Genomic DNA, 21194 nt, shown 5'->3' with positions numbered 1-21194 from the left:
TTTTTATAGTGTCTAGACGTTAGAAATCAGCTGCTCACATCACATTATTCTGTTAAAATAACAATGAATGTCAGGGTAGCAGCACAGGTCAGCTGATAACAGTCTGTGCACAAAGAAAAATCTATTTGGGTTCACAACACAAATTACTGTGTGATTTATTTCTGAGTTAGACCTTGCCTTAAGGTGTAGTTACACTTTAAACTACAAATTTCTGCTCTGTGAGTGTCGAGTCTCCTTCAGATTCTTCGTCAGATCCACACCTTGCAGGTCCAGCTTTAACAAAACAATGTGATGGCCAAAACTCTGACAAATGTGTGACATCTTGGCATCTGTATCCATTGTTTAGATTGTAACTAATTAAACCATAAAACTGTAAACAAAGAGGAGAAAAGGGAAATAAATCATGTCCATGTGTTATTTATGAACTGTCTAATACCAAGAAACTTCATCAGAAGTATGCGGTTGTGGTTTAATCAGATCTGATTGACACCATATTTTTCCAGGGCAAAACAAACAGCACAGAGATCTCTCAGGGGAAGGAGGGAGGCTTTCAGGGCATTTGAAGCCTTCGTGTAGTCATATTAAAGGAGGCAGACGCTGTGCATTTTTATTAAACTCATATGCCGGCATGACTCACACGTCGTGCTTTAATTGGCCTTTCCTTTCTGGACAGCCGGAACCTGCAACATTTTCAGACCTGCCTTCAGTTTTGCTCAAAGATCCTTTCAATATTCTTTTTGAGACGGTTGCTTTCGAGTGTTTACATTAGCAGAGGAAAGCAACATTACTCTGCACAATTAAACTGTTAGTAAGACGGAAAAGAGAATAGTAAAGATCTGCAGTGAGATGTAAGAAGTCTGTCTTTTCTGCAGCCAAGTGAGTTTTATTGCTCAGGACTCTCAGGAAAGACTTTAGCCTCTAATATGTGAAATCTTTCAAAAGTAATATTAAATTTATTACTGATTTCCTGACAGCTGACCAAAATGTTGCTAGAAATTTAAATGATCACTTATAGTTCTGTCTAGCAGCAATTGCAGTGACAATCCTTCTGGCAGAAATTTGATCTGATCTTAAAATTGCTTGTGAGCTCATTTGGCACAAAAAAAGGACCAAGGGTGAAATTGTCTACCTATCTCGTGCTTGAGGCTTTACCATTGTTAAGGGATTACTGCCTCTCAGCCCAGTGGCGTCCACTTCTATGCTGGTGCATCTCGTTCTGTGAGGCCAAATGGAAGAATATTGAGTTTTATTTATTTCCTTTCCAATCAAATCAGCGCTTGGTTATGTTGAAAATGATCAAGACATCTAGCCAGTGGGTCAACCTTTCACTGAAGATAGATGATATATGATATGATTGAACGTTTCCAGCTCCAAAATGAAGTTAAACTGAATCTTAGGCGTCCAGCAAACAATCCTGACTTCGCACCAGTGATGCAAGATTGCAAATTTAGACAGTGAGCATGTTATGGCATTATCTGCACATGTAAGATTGTTAAAAATCCCAGATTTTAACACCGATATTTTTAGTAACTTGTGTCAGACATATTGACTTTAAATGCCTCAATCCACATTAACTGCCACATATGATACAGATATTAATTGTCGCATGTAATACTACTAATAAAGGGCTCATAAGCAAGTTAGCATCACATCACTGAATAGTGAGACTACTGATTATGTGGAACAACGATAGGAGAAAGAACTGGGCACTGGAATATCTGTAGATAGGTAGCAAACTGCTTTATAGACACACTCATCCTAAAACATATTCCTGGACTCGGAGAAACTTGCTGTTGGAAAAACATTAAGTAAAAATCCAAACAAACTGGTCTGCTGGGTGAATATTGAAAAATACTGGCTGATTATAACCTCATTTTGGATTTGTGCCTTTAATCCAACCTGGAAGGAAGTAACAACAATCATCTCTAAAGGCTTGGGCTTTAAGGTTTACTGAACTTTTACCGTTCTTTATCTTGGATGTACGCCAGTAGACTAAGCAATACCTTCTGAAGATCCCTCTGGCAACAAGCAAAAAGCCATTAAAAATTGATGGCTTCAGGAAAATTGCCCTACTGCCACATTGTTCGTCAGTACTGTCAAACATACACATGCCCTGAACCAGACGACATATTATATACGGAGAATAGAATATGTCGTCTGTGGAGGGAGAAATTGTGCTATTTAAACCCTTGAAACGAACACATGTCGCGTTGGTGAGAAGCATGTTTTTTCATTTACACATACAGTATTTTTTTTATAATATGCAATTTTGTATTGGCTTGTATTTCAAAAGTCTTTGTGGGCTAAATTCACAGTGTTTTGCTCTCCATACCTAAATGAATTAGTAGATTAAGGAAGTAACTGATCAGAAATCGTAGAACAGCAAATATGGAAGATAAGAGATGACACACATAATCTCCTCAGAGACTTCTGAAAGTAACCCAGGGTCTCTTCCCAGTCGAGCTTGCCCTGGAAAACCTTCAAGGGGAGTCATCCTAACCAGATGACATCTCATTTGGCTCCCATCAACATGAAGAAACAGCCTTTTCAAGCTCCCTCTATATGTCCATGATACTCACCATGTAGTATGATTTGGATGTGTGTAGCCAGAAGCGTGATGGTCAAGCGGTCATTCCTGTTATGCTTCTTTTAAGTCTGCTTGAGGCACGCTGCCTGGGCTACATGTGCAGTTGGTCAATTGTAAATTCTCTGCAGACGAGTCTACGTGGTCACAAAAATTGGCAAGTCTGCACGGACCCTCTTGCTCATCGACTGGTGACAAAATTTACATAACTTTGACCCCCGCGGACTCAGAGGAAAGTATAATCAGTGCCTTAGGCTGAGCCCAGCCACCCTACTGAGTAAACACATTTCAGCGTCTTGTATTCATGACCTCACTCTTTCGATCATTACCCAGATGAGATTTTCATTATGAACGACTGATCGCGTACAGATCCATTGATAAGTACACAAGCACAACTTCTCTAAGCGTATACAGTATTCTTATATTAAATGGTATTAAATCTGATTTTTAATTAAAGGTTTTAAAGTATTTTCCTTCTTGGGAGGTTTTGGAAAAAAGTAATTTTATATTTTCCAATTAGGATTATAATAGTTTGTTACAGTCTTTGTATTTTATTTTTTGGATTTGTGCTATGTCTGTTCTTCTCAGAGTCTTATAGAGGAAAGAAAAAGGAGTAGCAGGGACATTTAAATCCATTTAATGTCTCTTGGGGAAAGCAGTGGAGTCACATATAAAAATCAGAAAAGTACTAACCCTGCACTGCTCCTGAAAAATATGGCACTATTGGATTATTTGGTCTCTGCTGCTACCAGCTCATCAGCTCCTTCTTGACTGCAGACTGGTAACATATCAATAAATATTTCAGTATTTCACTGAGCGCTACAAAAGGGAGACAGCAGGTTAAGCGATTACATCAATACACTATTCATATTTCCTTAATCAGAACAAATAAAGACATTAAATTGTGGAAGATATTAAGCAGCATACATTCTTAGGTTTTGTATTGTTCTTCCCCGGAAATGGCATTAATGCATATTTCTTTTTAGGGCTTTAAAATGCCTTAATAAGTCTTAAATTGGATTTTTAAAAGTGTACAGTCAGACTGTGTAGGAATAATTGTTTGCATTCCTGGTTTTTCATGACTATAAAAGTGTTCACTCTGTTAAATATTGGAGCCAGACTAGTAATCAGAGCGGCATTGTTGAGACTTTGCCTGTGCATCCAAATGTCTTGTCTCCTTGGGTGCTAAGGTTAAATGCTTGAGCAGTTCCAAAAAACGCACCGTAATTATGACCACAATCACCTGATGAATATTGTGACTGAGTTTATCAACCTTAGATGACTGCTGTTTTTCATTTAGAGGTTTTCCATTAGTATTGAACCTCGTTTCACTGAAGCAGCTTTGCAAGTAATTTTTTTACTCAAATTGAGACTCACAAGACTGAAGGGGGGGGGGGGGGGGGGGGGAATTAGATATGGAAATTAAGAACACATTGGGGAAGATTATCCTCATTGTAGGCGGTGTTATTTGAATAATAAAGTATAATGCAGTCTGACAATACCCCTCCATTTTCTCTAATCTGCGTAATCATAGTTTAGTGAACAAAGTACAAAGCATGTATCATTGTAGCCTCCAAAATGGGCTTTAAAGTATTCCTAAGTCCTCTTTCCACCAGCCAATACAAGGGGTCCTCATTGTCTGCTCATATGTCCTCATCACTGATGATGCTTTTGTCACATAATTACCAGCATGCACATTCAGAGAGTACAGGGAGTGCACACGGCACACACTGCACACACTGCACACAATTACCATCTTGTAATTGCGATCTATCAGGCGTTGTTGTGAAGCGGTGATGCACACGCTGTCGGCTGCGCTGCATTATCAGAGCTTAGGAAATGACAAGACTATTTATAGGGGCTCTTTATCCACTTATCCTGCTGTTGCCATTGTCCTCGGGTGCAACGGGCAGCCCTGGTTAAAGCTGGACTGACAGACGGGTTGGTCAGTTGGATACTGCGGGACATAAGTGTGTAAAAGTTTGGACCCCATGGTGAAATGAAGTAATAAAGCACCCCCTGCAGGAAACTTGTTGGTCCTTAGCTGCGTTATTAGGACTTCTCCTGACTCTTTAAACTCCCAAAACAACAACAAAAGAGCTAATATTTTATCATGACAGGCTCCTCTAAGCCACTCACTGAAGGTATAAAATCAGGCTAAATGATGTAATCTAAACAGGTTAAGGCTATAAAAAGATATTAAACTCTCCATTCTGCAATTCCCCTGTCTGAATTATAATTTAGAAATGGCAGCGAAGGGGAAACCGTGGAAGTCAAAACATAGAAAACTTTAAGATAAAGATTTAAGATAAAAGTGCACCTGAGCCGCAAGAGAAATGCCGAAATCAAACCCATGGAGAGCTAAGCATAACAGTGCACAGTTTATCGGGTTGGGTTGCATGACAAGCAGAGGCACAGGAAATACTGGCAGGGCCAAATATCATGATTTGAGTCAACAAAGAGGTTGATTTCTGCAACAGGGCAATGATCCAAAGCAGAGCTCAAAATCCACCTTGAACTACTTACAAGGAACATAAGCTGAATCTTTTGGAGCATCCCTCTGAGTGTCTGACCTGCACATCACTGAAGATCTGAAAATCAGTTGGGAGACCTTGGAAGTGCTGTGTGTGCAAGGGTGCCTAAAAATATCTCAGAACTTGAAGAGATCTGCATGGTAGAGTGGGTGAAATTTCCCAAATCAGGAAAAGAAGGACTCTTATCTGCTACGAAATGTGTCTGAAGGCTGTGAAAGCTGCCAGCGAGATACAAATAGCTTCCTTCCAAGTCATCAACATTTGAAGGAAGGCTAATATTTTAATAATTTCTGTGTTTTCAGCTCTTTTCTTTACTACTTTAAACTTATAAATTAATTGTTGCTGATTTACTGTACTTGTGTACAAGCAACAGATTTATCGAGCTTTTAAACAAGCAATTTGTTCAACTGTTGCATTTTTATCTTAATTATTTCAATTAAGGCATAATATTTTGTTTTGTAAGGCCCCCGGCACACATCTGCTTTCAGAGCACGAGCCAAGACATTTCTGTGGTCAATTTACTTTCAACACACCAGTGATCCCGTAATTAAAAAAAGGGAAATATTTATCCATATAATTAAATGTGATGTTTGCCACCTCGTGTAAAGTAAACTGAGAGGAAATTGTCAGTTGATATGCTTTTCAAGAAAAGAAAAGAAAAAACGAGGGATAAGAAGACGTGAAGGACACTGTGATGTATTGGAAGGACACTTGGATCACAATAACACTCAAGTGCTCAGAAGATTTATTACACCCTTTACGTGTTGTGTCTTCTCCAGGATCAACAACCTATAACCATTTCGTGGTCTGCACACTCATGAGAAAGCCAGTTACGTGTATGCATGAGTGTGCTGCTAATGTTTTCACGTTATTGTGTTCAGATATGTTTATGTAATGGTGAGGTCCGGGCTCTGGGGAGGCCATTGTGTGTTTGTTCTATCCAGGTATGCGTTTACAGCATTGGTTGGAGTGTGTTTGGGATTACTGTCATCCTGAAATGCTGTTGTCATTCCAACTTTTTGCAGGTGGTACTGCATGATGGATCAAAATCTGATGGTACTTTTCCTGCATTCATAATACATTCAGTTTTGACAAGATCGCCAACACCACTGGCTGAAGTACAGCCACAAACTGTGTTTCATTTCCTGACCTCCTCTGTACATATTAATGATTTAATCCAATCATTATTTGCAACTCTGCTAAAAAACTTTTCCCGCTCTGCACAAGTTAAGCTCTTATATGTTAGTACTGTAATCCTAAACAAAACAACTAAGCACACAACTTTACCCCTGACATTAGTAAATACGTACTTAGAAATCTTTGGCTTGTTAAAAACCTCTACATGCTGCATTAATCTTTCTTTCTTTTTTTATGTGACCTGAGATTGCTATGTCCCTTCAAAATAAAAGCAGTTGTAAGAGTAGTATGCGAGGTTTATTAAAGCATGTTTGGTGTTTCTGAGAATGGACAAACTGCATGATGTATCTGATCGTGGCTGCAGTGATACAGCACTTCTTCACGTCTATGAAATGTGAGACACATATATGAACTTGATAGACATCCAATTTGTAGTCCAAAGGATTTAATATGATGTTGGTCCACCCTTTGCAGTTGTAACATTTTCCACAAGGTTTCACAAGCAGATTTGTGAGGTCAGACACTGATGTTGGACAAGAAGACCTGGCTCACAGTCACTGCTCTAATTCATCCCAGAGGTGTTCTATCGGTTTGAGATCAGGTCTTTGTGCAGGCCAGTTAAGTTCTTCTGCACCAAACTGGCTCGTCCATAGAGGTGGGAATCACCATACATCCCACGATACGATATTATCACAATACTTAACGCACGATACGATATTATTGCAATTTTTAAAAATATTTTGCGATATTCAGATTCTGTACATAAAGGTAAACTTTATCAATATTCATTTTATCTAATATCAAAGTCTCACACTCAGTCTTTCTCTCATTTCAGTTTTATTGTTGACAAACTTGAACGGTTTGTATTACAGTCTAGTCCAACTTAACTGAACGCAACCATCTGGTACAATTATAGCTATTCTGAACTATGCAGTTTATGAAAACTATGCAGCCCCTTCAGCAACTGAAGAATTTGAAAGTAAATTAAAACAAAATATAATTTTGCATTAAATAAAAAAGTTTTAAACTTAATTAAATGTGTCTTAAATTAATTATGTCTTAAATTAAAATAAATTAAATTAAAATTAAATTAAAACTGTCATGTTTATTGCTGCCAAAAAAAAAGTTAAACACATTTGGACAGTGAAGGAATGTCAGGATTCTTGCTCAGAAAAAGGATCAACATGCTCTGAAGTCAGAGCATGTTCCAGTCCACAAAAACTTTTTTTGTAACAAAATATCGATTTCTGCTGTCCCTGTATCAATACATTATTAGCAAACAAAATATCACGATGCTACACAGTATCAATTTTTTTCCCCACCCCTACTCATCCATGTCTTTATGAACCTTGCGTTGAGCACTGGTTTGCAGTCATGTTAGAACAGGAAGTACCATCCCCAAACTGTTCCCACAAAGTTGGGATCACAAAATTGCCCAACGTGTCTTGGTATGCTGAAGCATTAAGAGTTCTTTTCCTTGGAACTAAGAGGCTGAGCCCAACTCCTGAAAAACATTCCCACACCATAATCTCCCCTCCACCAAACTTTTTCTTGGCACAGTGCAATCAGATAAGGACTGTTCTCCTGCCAACCACCAAACCCAGACTCGTCCATCGGATTGCCAGACAGAAAAATGTGATTTGTCACTGCAGAGAACATTTCTTCTCTTCTCTAATGGCGACATGCTTTACAACACTATATCCAATGCTTTGCATTGTGCTTGGTAAGGCCTGGATACAGCTGCTCGGCCATGGGAATCATTTCCATGAAGCTTTGTATGCTTCTTAAACTAATCCGAAGGCTGCACGAAGTGTGAAGATCTCTCCGCAGAGAGCTGACGACCTCTGCACACTATGCTCCTCAGCATCCACTGACCATTCTCATTTTACTTGGCCTACCACTTAACTGATGAGTTACTCTTGTTCCCAACCACTTCCACTTCGTTATAATACCACCAACAGTTGACTGTAGAATATTTAGTTGCGAGGAATTTTCAAAACTGGACTTGTTGCAAAGGTGGCATCCTATCATGCTGATATGCATGAGCGACCCATTCTTTCCGAAATGTTTGAAGAAGCAGCCTGCATAACTAAGTGCTGTATTTTATACACCTGTGACCATGGAAGTGACTGGGACACCTGAATTCAATGATTTGGATGAGTGAATACTTTTGACAATATAGTGTATCATAATCCAGCCTGTGTTATCTTTTTATTACCAGATAGCATTTTTTTTTGTATAGAGCAGTGTTGACAGAAAGCAACATGCAACAATGCCCTTTATGCATCTGTTGCATATAAATGATTGCAACTTTTCAAGGCTACTTAATCTGCAGGTTTCTATCTAATGTTATTGTTAATCAGCAGTTGAAGTCTGAATTAAGGCTGTCTGTTACACTGTGCATTGCTGCTGTCATTCTGTGAAGCCTCAATGAACACAGCAGAGAGAGAGCAGGTGCTGTGCCAGGAGTGCAAGATGTCATTGTAAAGCAGTATGATACTGTACATGGAGTTTTTGCAGTGCCTTAAAAAAAGAACAGCTGAAGGGGCATTGAAAGTGGCTAAATGTAGTGACAAAGTGACCTCAGTGAGGTGAACGGAAGTTTGAGAGAGAGAGAAAGAGAGATGTTGCACAAGCTGAGATTAGTTACAGTTCCTCATTTAACAAGAAAAGAAAACCCAACAACATATCCAAATCTTAAAATTCAACAACAGACAAATATCTAAATAGTTGCATATTTGGGTAGAGCCCCAGTACGCTTTTAATTTTTCACCTATCCATGCTGTGCTGAGCAATTTCTCCTCAATTGCAATTTCATTATTTTGCTAAATATTTGTTGTTGTCTTAGCGCTGCATTAAATAATGCAGGTTTGAACTGGGCAGTTACCTTTTAAATGAATGAAAAGTTCAGCTGCACATTGTGTGCTACACCTCTGGAATGATCACAATTCACTGTGTGGCATTTTCAACTAAGTAATGAATAATTTACTGTGCTCCAGGAATTCATTTATTTTTTGGCTGAGTTGTGTCTGCCTCTGCTGAAGAAAGGCCGAGAGCCAGTACTCCAGAGAAATCACAAGTTGCCATAACTACAAGTGCTGAGGTCTCTGTGTAGTCCAGAGTGTAGCCCCAGAGAGGTGGGCAGTAAGCCGACCATGAATGACGGCTGAGAGCTGTGGAAGACCACATCCAGCAGGAGCCGGCTGCCTGAAGCGCCCTTTAGCCAGAGTCGTTCCTCTGCAGTGTTTGCTCGTGTGGGTTGAATGCCTGATGGGTTATCGTACGAGGAAAAGAAAGCTATCAATTATTCACTTAATGTCAGCCTGGGATAGATAATGAGGCAAATCGCTCGACGACTACTTAAGGTTGACTTTAATTCTCTAGTTCTCTTGAATTTAGATGCTCTTTTTCTCCTGAAAGCAAGGTTACAAAAGCAATCCTGTGTTTTAGGGGCTCATAATTAAGCTAAACTAAAAGATAACAGGCACAGTGATGGGAAATTGAATAGAAGACAATTGCTGTACAAGGACAATTTGGTTATCTTTTTGCACATGCTTTGAGCGTAGTTACAGCTGAACTTTGCTTGGAAGACTTCTTATATTTGTACTCCTTCTCACTAGAAGGGCTTTGCAGTAGCACCAAAGTGTCTCTCTCTGATAGACAGCCTAATTCATACAGTGCTGTTTTCATAATCCCCCAGAGGCTGTCTTGGTGTGCTCTCTGTCTTGTTTATTCCACTGATGTCCTCTCCACCCACTGCTACCAAAGAAGCCAGACCACTGCAGCCTAATGTCTGTCTGTTGTTGTTGTTGTTATAGCTCTTCATCCCTCTGAGGTATCTCATTGGTTTCTAGGAGTGTGTCGGTATAAAAGATACACACGAGTGTTTTTAATCTGGCCCCTGGGATCACTGGTCCCTTGTCAATTCAGGCTATACAAATGTGTGTCCAATAATGAGAACCTTTAAAATTGATTTAAAACTGCCGTGTTTGTCATGAGTTGGTGTTTGTAAATCTGTGCACGTCTGTTGAGAGCTGTTTTTATATCCTTCAAAGATTTGAGGAAGGCAAGGTCTCGAGAGAGTTTTTGCTTAATGAACAAAAAGTAAAATGGCTTTGTTAAAAAAAATCACACTAAGTGGGGAAAGGTGTTGTTTGGAGTCGAGCTGTAAAATGAATAAGAGAGAAAAGGAAAAACTAAAATCCAATCTTCAGGAAAAAAGAGCCTTTCACGTTACAGTCACCAACATGTTTTTACTTGAATCATAACTCAAGACCTGATTTGAATTTTTTTCAATAAAAAAACATATTTTTTCTTTTATGTTTGTTTGTTGCTTGTTTGCTGTATACTAAAGCATTTTCATTCCAGTGTGTGAAATAGTTCTGCTCTGTCGGGTACACATGGTGTCCTTGGGCTTTAGTGCCTTGACACATCAGTCACAGTAATATTGGACGCTGAAAGACTGGTTAAAGTCCACGGTCCACGTGTAACTGAATTAAAAGGATTTACAGAATAACAAATAATTAAATAACCACCGACACTGAGCTAGAGTATTGCTCAAAAGTCTTGAGCCATCTATTTCTTTATACTTGGCTTCAAAGGAGCCACAATTTCTTATATTTTTTAAAGCGAACTTCAGTAATAGTTCGTCTGATAACGACTGTGTTGAGTCTGTTCCTTCCCATTCCATGCAAGGCCACCTGGGTTGGCTGGAAGACTGTTTACTTAGCCTGGCAGGGCGAAGGACACTGTCTCAGCTGAACTCTGGACACGCACACACATACGCTTACACTGATAAGCACACACTCATCCCTCCTCCCTTTCCAAACGCCTTCGATGCTTGTTTCCTGCGGGGGAACACGGCGGGTCTGTGTGCCGCGCTGGAATGGTAGCGCTGTGCAGGGCGGCTGCTGTGTTCGCTTCGGATTACTCCTCACCCCCCACCCGACCCTGTGGCTTGTCATGTCTTTCACAAAGTTGTGCTGTGGACATTTATGTGCTTTTTGTGCAGAGGAGTTTTTTTGTTTCCTGTTCTCGTGCTGTCCTACCATGGAAGCACAGTATGAGTAGAGGTCTCTTTTTTTCCTCTTGTACTTTCCCATTGTAGTGTACATTTCAGTGTTTTTCTGTAACGCTACCGATCTCCGACTTGTATCCCCATGTAATGTCTGTGTTGTGTGTGTAAGGTCGGGGGGGTCCCATTTCACTGCAGGGCAACCTGCATGTGGCGAATAAAGCTTTGATTGATTGATTGATTGATTGATTCATCTGGGTTTCTGAAGCTCCTTAAAAGTTTGTGTTTGGAAATTGGCAACATTTTTACCCAATTTCCATCCAGTCCTTATACCTGACCATTGTTTAAGCCACTTAACATTGACCTATGAATCATTCAAGCATAAATAAGGTGCCTAACTCAATGTATGAAGCACTGTTGTCTTCACATGTCAACTAAGTAAAGAACCTATGTTATATTGTATCATTAGGCACTTACAAGCAGCCAGCCACAAAAACAGATATTTTGTTCCCATTGCTTTAGTTCCCATGTGACAGGCATAAAATAGTATTTTTGCACCAACAAGGTGATTCCTAAAGAGCTATTAGCTGAAAAACTGGCACGTCAGTCTGCCGTGTGGTCTGCATTTCTGTATCTGCTTCACTCATTTAGAGTTGGTTCTGTCTTTTACACCAAAATGATAGGTAACAGATTTTTTTTTTCATATAAACTCAACTTAAAGTGAATGATGATATTCCTCTTTAACTGCTGGATGTTAATAATGTCAACATATAAACTTAAAAGATGATGAATTGTAAATCTCTAACCAGAAATCAAGGTAAAGCATCGAATATTAAACCGCATGTCTGGAACAACAACTCTTTTCAGGCCATGCAAATTGGAAAAGTAGAGGGCAAAAGAAGAAGTTGCAGGATTAAAAAAAAATACAGCAGAAATTCATGTCCTAAGGAAGAAATCCAGCAGAGACCCGAGAGATGATAAGTGGACTGTTTCTCATGGTGCTTTAAATAACATGTCTCATTTACACAAGCACTTTTTTCTTATAGATAAATCGAACTATTCTATCTAACATTCATTGGTAGATAACCTGCTCTACCCTGATGAACTGGTCTGCAAATCAGTGGAAACAGGTCTCCTTGAGTGAAGAATTCAAAATTGAAATTTTTGGTTCAGATACAACCATCTATTAAACACGGTGGAGGCTTCGTCATGCTTTTGGCTGCATTGCAGACAGTGGTGCTGGGGGTCTGATTTTGATCCACCAACTTGAATTAATTTGACTGACAACAGTTTAATTTTTCGGCATGAGAATGATCTCAAACACGGTGCCATTTCAATAAAAGCTTGCGTGTTTAGAAAAACACAAATTGGAGCACGATCGGTCATTGATTATTCCTCTCCGGAGCCTGGACCTCAACATTATTAAAGCTGTGTGTGATCATCTTGACAGAGAAAATGTTTGTTTCAAGAAACTGCTGTACCCGTTTTCCATTTCCATTTCTATAAAGAACTGAGGGCCGACTCAAGACTTTTGCACAGTGCTGTATTTTTCTGAAACGTCACACTCAGCTTGATCTGGAAGTAGCTGCTGCTGCAGCCGGTGAAGCTGTGGCTGGATCTGCGTGCCATAACAACATTATTATGAGATCAAACATACTGAAATGTGCCAGTTCTGATATGTTCACACTCAAAGCTCAAAGCATTAGGCGCAAAAGTTGGCAGAACACCCTAACACACACAAGTTAGATTAGCATTTTTAGATGATGTGCTTTACTGGTTGTGGAGCTGTGATAACAAAATGCAGGGTCTTTGACATAGTATCATTTAGTTTGGGTCTAGCTCAGAGTGAAAGTTCAGTGATTTTTAAGGTTATTTGGCTGTTGATACGGTGCCTTTTTTTTATATGAAAGTAACTCTGGCAATGACCAATGCAAATCTGGTCAGATGGAGAGCATATAAAGAAAAGGAAAAAAAAAATAGCTGTCTGTTGTCCCTGAGATTGTGGCGCTAATTTGGCTTAACAATTAGCCCCTTCACAAATTAAATGCATGCTAAAAAATGACACCTACCTTGTGTGTTTAAGTGCAATACCAAGAGGTCATTTATAAGCATTTGTATGTGATGAGTTAGAAGTAACAGGGCAGTTTGACTGTTGCCGTAAAGACGGTGCATAATGGCACCCATGCTAAAGGACACCTTGTGCATATCTGTGAAACGCCAGCGGCTTTGGCAACGCAGCATTATTTGAGGTCCTCTCATGTTTATATGTTGCATCTGTTCATGTTTTTCTCTGCTGTGCCCTTGACTGCTGCGAAGTCAAGAAAGAAAATGTAAACTTACACGTTTCACCCGTGCAGTCCCTTTTCTTCTCTCAGCTCTGCCTCAGTATTTGTAGAAACATTTGCATTCAAACTATCTGTGCCAAAAAGATTATGTTGTGGATTTGATTCGGTTGACTGTGCATGCATACATGCATTTCCTCAAATGCATGCATTGAGAGGAATACAGTGACCTTTTCACTAAATAAGCTTATAAATGCACGCAAACACCGGAAGATAACTCGCGTTGCGGCTTTAAATCATCCGTGGCAGCACTGCTGTGAAGAAAATACTGAGCACGGAGTTTAAAATGCAACCGACCATTTTACTGCACATCAGTGAGTTGAGCCTGTTTGTTAAAGGAATAGAGGTCGCATAGTCAGAAATTAATTCAAATGAGATGAATCGAAACTGAACACACTGCTGTTGTGCTTCTATGTACAAACTTTAACACGTGTTTTATGTATCTAACACATCTTAATAATTTAAAGCACAGTTTATTCTCGCAAAGTAATTACTTTTGGACAGACGCACTAGTTGTTGTAACTTAATGGAAGCCTTCACTTTGATCCGATTTGTTACAGTGCAAGAATAAATTTAGCCCAAACAGATGCTTACCCCCAGTCTTGGAGTATACATCTTTTTCTTGGGTGTAATGTGAGTTAGGATAATTAAGCTGCAGGACCTGACGTTAGATAATGGACCGCGGCGGTGAAAGGCGTCCATAATGACTGATGAGAACTCGGGCCATTGTTGTTAAGAGCGGGGACGCCAAGATGCAGCCGCACACCGCCAGACGTATAATCACAGATCCTGTAGATAGTCATATGCAGTCATCAGCGCGCGGCAAACCATTTCTGTCTACAGTATTTTTCTTTCAGACTCCTTCCTTCTCAAACGCCCATCACAAGCAGTTAGTCCAAGATGGACACTTATACACTCCCCCGTTCGTTATATTGATCCATGCTTACACAAGCATTAGCACTCACTTAGAATGAGAGGCATGTCTTCACCCAAACTCAGGAGCACCGAGCACAAACACATCCATACAAATGGACGCAGCCGAGTTTCTCGTGTCACTCTGTGAAATACGCACTTGAACTTGTCAGGATAAAAACATGCGTCCTTCCGAATGGAATCGGAGCGCATAGACGCTGATGTATTCATCCAGTGTGTGTGATTTAACGAGGCCCGCTCCGTCTCGTCATAAATCATGTTAATAATCTGAGCTTCCCATTGATTTTAAGTTTTTAAGCCCTCCCCCCCGCCCACTCGGGTGCATTATTTGACATCTCCAGCCTTTCCTTCCGATTTGATGAACTCCACTCAGACGCGCGCACACACAGAACTCACGAATCCGCTCTTCCTTTTAGAAGTCTTTATTCATCTGCGTAGAAAAAAAGACGACAGACCAATAAATGGAATAGCGTTTTGCACCCTTTTTTTTATGTTTATACATAAGAGTGTTTTCATTATCACATCTGAGGGTGACACTTTTAAAGGAAAAGGATCTCTACACAGAATGAAAGGAAGCTTCAGTGCTTTTAAAAAAATAAAAAAATAATAATAAAACAAATGCAAAAAAAAAAGAAAAACCCCTAAAAACCCCACACCGGAGCTCTTCCAATATTACTGGTACACTGTAACACAGGTTGAAAAAGAGAAAGAGAGCTACTCAAAGTAAGACTTGGGTTTCAACACTTACAGGCTCTATCTAAATCACCCCTCCCCACTCTCCCCCTTTATTTTTCTCTCTCTACCTTCTCCTCTTCCTCTTCCTGTTAATCTCTGGCTGTATTTTATTAGCGTCTTCTTTGATGTTCCTCCTCCCTTAAAGTACATTAGTGTGGTCAGTGAGAGGCGGTCAGAAAGCAGGGGGTCGCTCGTTTCCCCGTGGTTGTCTTTGAGTTGAATTGCACAGTGTAGCGGTCAGGCTGTGATCCCAGTCACCAGAACATAGTGTCTATGCTGTGCTAAGGCCTATAAAACCACACGACCTGAGTCAACTTATACGTTTCACCTCCCAGAATGCACTAGATCAGGTGTGATTATACTAGTTGTTTTAGTTTCTCCAATTCAGCTAATCTTTATTATAATACAAGTAAATGAATTGCCTTTGTATATGAGAGTGTAAGAGAAAAGGCCACAATTTCATTGTTGATCTAAATTAACTGATTAAAGAGGACCTATTATGCGCTTCCCTATTTCAAACGTGGGCCTTAAAAAAAAAAACTAACTTCAAATTGCTTTGTTATTTTTTTGTTTCTACTCTTTGATCTGTTCATATCAAATACGAGGCGATCGCTATAATATGGTGATCACAGGCACACAGCTCTAGTTGTGAGCACAGCACTCCCACCAGTCTGCTGTTCAAACCCTCTGAGGGGCACAGGAAAGGGAGCTGAAGTGGCTCGTCTCAGACAGTGGGTGAACTGAGGGGCTGCACCGAGATAAATGACGGTAATTTTGGATTGTAATTCATGCAAAGCAGCTCTGGTGCTCAAAGAATAAAAATATGAGGCTGGAAATGAGCAGAATAGGTCCACTTGAATCATCTGGTCCATACAGCGTGAGGCAATTGTGGAAAAACGTCTGTCTTAGATTCCTGCACCCTGGGGTAATGTCTTTGAACTGCTCGGTTCATTTAACTAACAGTAAAAAGAGATAAAGATTTTCAGTTTACTGAGTAATAAGACTGAGAAAAACTGCAAATACTTAAAATTGGGAAGCTGCAACAGGGAAACATTTGGCATTTGTTTACACAGAGGGATAAAATATTTAAATTTTTATTATTGGGAGTTTTACAGTTTGGTCAGTTGTTTTTAACTGATTCCTGATTCCTGTCTGGTATTTTTGCTGTAGTCAATCAATATATTGTAAGCCACTAATAGATGTCTTTATATACAAATCCTTCTACTCTCTTTTTAAACAAACACAGAGAAAAATATTTTTTCCCCGCTGTAGTCGAATAGATTTGTTAAGAGTGGATTTTAACAAAGAGTAATCAGACCAGTGCCGTTCCAACTTCCACCAAAAAAAGTGTCAGCTGCTAAAACTTATTTTTTAATTAAGAAGGTTTAGCCATCCTCTAGAAGATAATGGGTTACTATAATAAGATGTGTGATTAGGATTCTTTCACTTCATTTGCAAAGATAATTTAATAATGACACCAGACCACAATAAAAACTGGGTACATGCAGTGCTGAAATTCCAAGATGAAGTTTTTTTTTTTCTTCTTCTTCTTCTTCTTCTTTTTTTTTTTTTACAATAATAGTCGTTCTTGTCAGGCTTGTCTGTTGTCCTGTGGTCTTGGCAATCAGTGTATTTTTTACTCAGATTGTCTCGCCGTGCTTCTTGTCCTTGTTGTTGTCCTACCGATGTTTTTAAAATCCTGAAATGTGCTGTTTATTAAAAAAAAAAGATACACGAGGTGAAAGGTAACTATCGAGAAATGTTAAATTCATCTTTGAATTTCAATGATCACAGGCACCTGAAAACAGTCCTTGAAGGAAGCATGCACTCTGTTATCACTCGGCGTGTGCTGAGTGCAGTGGGTACACTGTGGGCAAAAACTTCATTCTTTTTTTTTTTGGACTATGATGTCACATTATTCCAGTTGTCAACCCTCTTCTTTAACCACCCACTCCCTTCTTGATCCCCCACCTTTTTTTCCTCTTTGTGTGCTTTTTTACCTCCTGCTGCTGCATTTGTCACACGCCCTTTTTTCCCACTTAGCTCCCCTTTTCTGTCCTCGCTCTCTGCCTGAAGCCAACACACCTCTCTCTGCGTCTACATCCCCCCCAACACAGCTCCGCACTCTCCTTTTTTTCTCATCTCCTTTGATGTTTTCTCCATCCATCCATACATACATCCATCCATCCATCACCCCCCACCCAAACACATGCTCTCTCTCTCACTCTCATTAGTCTCCTCGTGCTGTGGTTTGTGTCTCTCGTCTCTGTCAGAACTGTTATCACTGCTGTCAGCTCCCTTGGCGAGAACAAAGTCGTCCTCTGCTCACAGCACCACAAAAGACACAAGAGAAATAAAAGGAAAGAGCCTCAGCTGAAGAAGAAAAAAAAGAGGCGGAAAGGAGGGAAAAAATTAAAAAGGAGGGGAGTGAACCAGAGGAAAGGAAGGGGCTTGGAACACATCTTTTCATGTCAACCATGATGCATTGTCATCTGTGGGTTATAACAACCATTGATTTCTTCCTCTGTCATCCCTTTTATCTATACAGCACAAAGCTTACAGTTGGTTGGAAGATTTGAGACCTATCTCTATACACATCAAGTGCCTTTTCCCCATATTATAAATATATCTCCTTCTAAATCAGCTAAGCCTAGTATATCAACCTCAAATAATTTACTGTATTATCATTAGCTGAGAAGAACAGTAGGTTTGAAAGACACTGAGATATCCAAAAGAGAAACTGTAACCATTTATAAGAAGCGCTGAAAGAAGGGCCTACTATAAATTGTATTTATACAGTAGAAGAGTATAGTAGGACTTACACTTCTGTCACTCTAGCAATTGTCCAATTAACATAGCAGAAATTCTCTACTTAACAAACCAATCAGAATTGAACCAGCAGAGGCACAGAGGGTACTTTGGAAACCAAGGACAAAATAACCACTAGCCAACAGGGCTTTCGTGGCTCAGGGAGTGCGTCCCTGTATCATCACGTGTAGGCATAATCTATGTCAGGGATGCCACCCTCTCTGTAGCCACGGTTGGTGCCATATGTAACACGATGGTGGCTGGTTTGGCTGAGGATGGTGCCATTTAGGCTGCCAGCTCCGTGACTGCTCCGGTAGGTCCCGTTAGCTTGGGAGGAAGAGGAGGAGGAGGAGGGGAAAATGGTGTGGATGTAGGTGACATCCTCCAGCTTAGGCTGAACAGGCTGATGGGCCATAGCTGTCATCTGAAACCCTGCAGGAGGGGCCCTGATCTCTAAGATGGAAGTGTCTTTCTTGGTGCCTGACTCTACATAGTCATCATAATGTTTTCCTCCCCGGCCCCTGCTGTATGAGCCCGAGTCCCCGGATATGTAACCTGATCTCTGTCCATACCAGCAGAAGATGCCAAAGATTAACAGAAGGCTCACTAACGCTGTGGCACCCCCAATAATCCCAGCCAGCGGCAGGGCTGTTAATTCTGAGTCTCGTCCCTTTTTATCTGAGCCCTCTTCTCCTGAGTGTGCCAGAGCATCTCCAGTCTCTATCTGTGCACAGGCCGGGGCTGAGTCTTTACTGTCCGTGTCCGTGCTGACAGCTCGAGACGAACCCATGCTGGGACTCCCAAAGGAAGTTTCCTGTCGTAACGGCAGCAGGCAGATGAGGTAATGGGAGCGTGGGGTGAGCTGGGTTAGAAGATACTGCCTCCTTTCTCCAGGTACCAAAGTCTCTGTTATTGAACCGAGAGCTGCACTGCTGCCCAGCCTCAGCCACGACAGGCGGAAGGAGGGTGCCGGCTCTGGACAAAGCCAGCTCACCAGCACGCTGTCTGAAGAGAGAGGTTTTACAGTCAGCTCCAGTGCCTCTCCAGATACGTGCCCTCCTTCACCTGGGGGCAGAGGCATAACTAGGCCTGGCCGCTTAGCTCGCAGGGTGAAAAGAGAACCCTGTGTGGGGATGAGCAGAGAGGTAGTGGTGGTGCTGCCATGGGGGACTGAAGCCACTGCTTGACCCCCTCCAACACCATCTTCACCTCCTCCATCTTTGTCTGCTGGGTTCATTCCTATTCCAGTATTAGGAACAGGAGGGGGACCTTCACACTGCTCCATCAGAGAAGTTAGGTCTCTAAGGGCCTGACCCCTTACAGGCTCAGGCCCCTGACAGGTTAGACCCCTAACTGTAACCGCCGCCCCCCGACCGTGCAGCCAGGCATGGAGCCAGCGAAGGTTGCAGCCGCAGTACCAGGGGTTTCCTCGCAGCAGTAGCAGCTCCAGGCTTTCTGTGTCCTTAAAAAGTCCCCGGGGCAGAGTGGTGAGATTATTCCCCGACAGGTCGAGCCTCTGCAGCCGCCGCATCCCATCTAGCGCCCCCCTCGAGATGTGGGTCATTCCGTTGTCTTGCAAATGGAGTCGCACAAGGTGAGATGAAGGCAGGTTGGCAGGTGGAGACTGCAGAGCGTTCCTGACCAGTGAAAGCTCAGTCAGGTTGGAAAGACGAGAAAAGGTGTCATCTGCTATGCGCGTGTTGGCCAGCAGGTTCCCGTCCAGGACCAAGCGTCTCAGGGAGGAGAGCCCACGGAAGGCATGAGTAGGGATGGTGCTGATTCTGTTGTCATCCAGTCGCAACTCTTCCAAGGATGTTGGCAGGCCTGCGGGGATGCTTGACAGGTGGTTCCGAGACAGAAACAGCAGTCGAAGCCGTGGGGTCCCAGAAAAGGCTCGGTCCTGGATGCTAACTGTGGATATCGAGTTATCATCCAGGTGCAAACGTTCTAGTAATGGTAACTTGGCAAGAGCCGACCGCGGTAACGTTCGTATATTATTATCCTGCAAATGGAGCTCCCGTAATGAAGGCGGGAGGTGTATAGGAAATTCATCCAACTGGTTGGCATACAGGTAAATCACTCGTATGGAAGTGCTGCGTTCCAGCGACGGCGGCAGCCCGGCGTTACTCAGGCGGTTGCTCTGTAAGTACAGGATGGCAGCCGTTAACGGCAGCGGAGGAATAATGCTGAGGCCACGGTCATTGCAGTAGACAAAACCCTCGTCGCAGCGGCACACCGAGGGGCAAACTATGCCCTCGTCTCCCTCTCCCGTCTCCATGGCAATTGCCGCTGCCGCCAGTTCCAGCACCTCAGCCAATAAGGTGAGGCACAGGAGGAGCAGGAAGAGCCAATCGCGGAGTTCTGCAACACTCTCAGCTGCCATGGTGGCGCACAGCTCCTGATAGGAGAGAAAATGGGAAACTGGATCAAAACAAAGTACAGACACTGAAACCCAATGATTCTAAAATGAATGGAGAAAAATTCTTTTCATTATATTCAAATAGGGAAGCAAAAAAGAAGGACGAGACAGAGCGAGATAGAGTTTCGCTGTGCGGTCTATCTCCAAAATTACTCGACCAAAGTGCTGTGTTTTCTACCTGCTGATAAAAGCAAAGTCTCTTTAAATCTCTAAAGTGCAAGAGATTTGGTGATTGAATCATCAGATGCACTTATAAGAAGCTGCCCACTATTATATGGGTCAGGGCGACCAAGCAGAAGACAAACGCACATTTAGAGACAGAGTGTGATGAGGGGTGGATTGACTGGACGAGGAAGATTACGCGAATCGGAGAAAGCAAAGGGACGACAGAAATGGAGAAAATTGGACAGTGACATTTGAAGGAAGGGAAAATAAGTGAAGAGGAGTTTTTTTTCGTCCACAGAGATTAACTGAAATGAAGTGAGTGACATGAAACTAAAATGGAGGCGAGATCGGGGAGGAGGAAATCAGATTAATTGCCCACAGTCCAGTTGATGGCTCAGAGAGTAGCAGAACTACTAAACTTGTTGTTATTGCCCTATATCTACCCCTAATATATATATATATATAAATATAAAATATATTGTTGTATACTCAGAAACACAATTTATCTATCCGAGGTCGTGAC

General features: G+C 41.4%; 2 protein-coding genes across 5 annotated transcripts in view; one reads left to right on the top strand and one right to left on the bottom strand.

Moving 5' to 3' along the window:
• The window catches only part of macrod1 (mono-ADP ribosylhydrolase 1), a 146723-nt gene that overhangs the window by 16504 nt on the left and 109025 nt on the right, over positions 1 to 21194 (top strand). The gene's annotated exons all lie outside the window — the stretch shown is intronic.
• flrt1b (fibronectin leucine rich transmembrane protein 1b) overlaps positions 17165 to 21194 on the bottom strand; it is a 36242-nt gene continuing 32212 nt past the window's right edge. For all 3 annotated transcript variants that reach the window (XM_035910207.2, XM_006781316.3, XM_006781317.3), the window contains exon 3: positions 17165 to 20485. In XM_035910207.2, the coding sequence (XP_035766100.1) occupies positions 18269 to 20470 (2202 nt within the window). In that variant the 5' untranslated portion in view covers positions 20471 to 20485 and the 3' untranslated portion in view covers positions 17165 to 18268. The remainder of the gene's footprint in view (positions 20486 to 21194) is intronic.

Source organism: Neolamprologus brichardi, chromosome 2, assembly GCF_056152115.1.
Source record: "Neolamprologus brichardi isolate AB-2024 chromosome 2, ASM5615211v1, whole genome shotgun sequence".
Classification (NCBI taxonomy): Eukaryota; Metazoa; Chordata; class Actinopteri; order Cichliformes; family Cichlidae; genus Neolamprologus; species Neolamprologus brichardi.
This window is presented reverse-complemented; position numbering and strand designations above follow the sequence as displayed.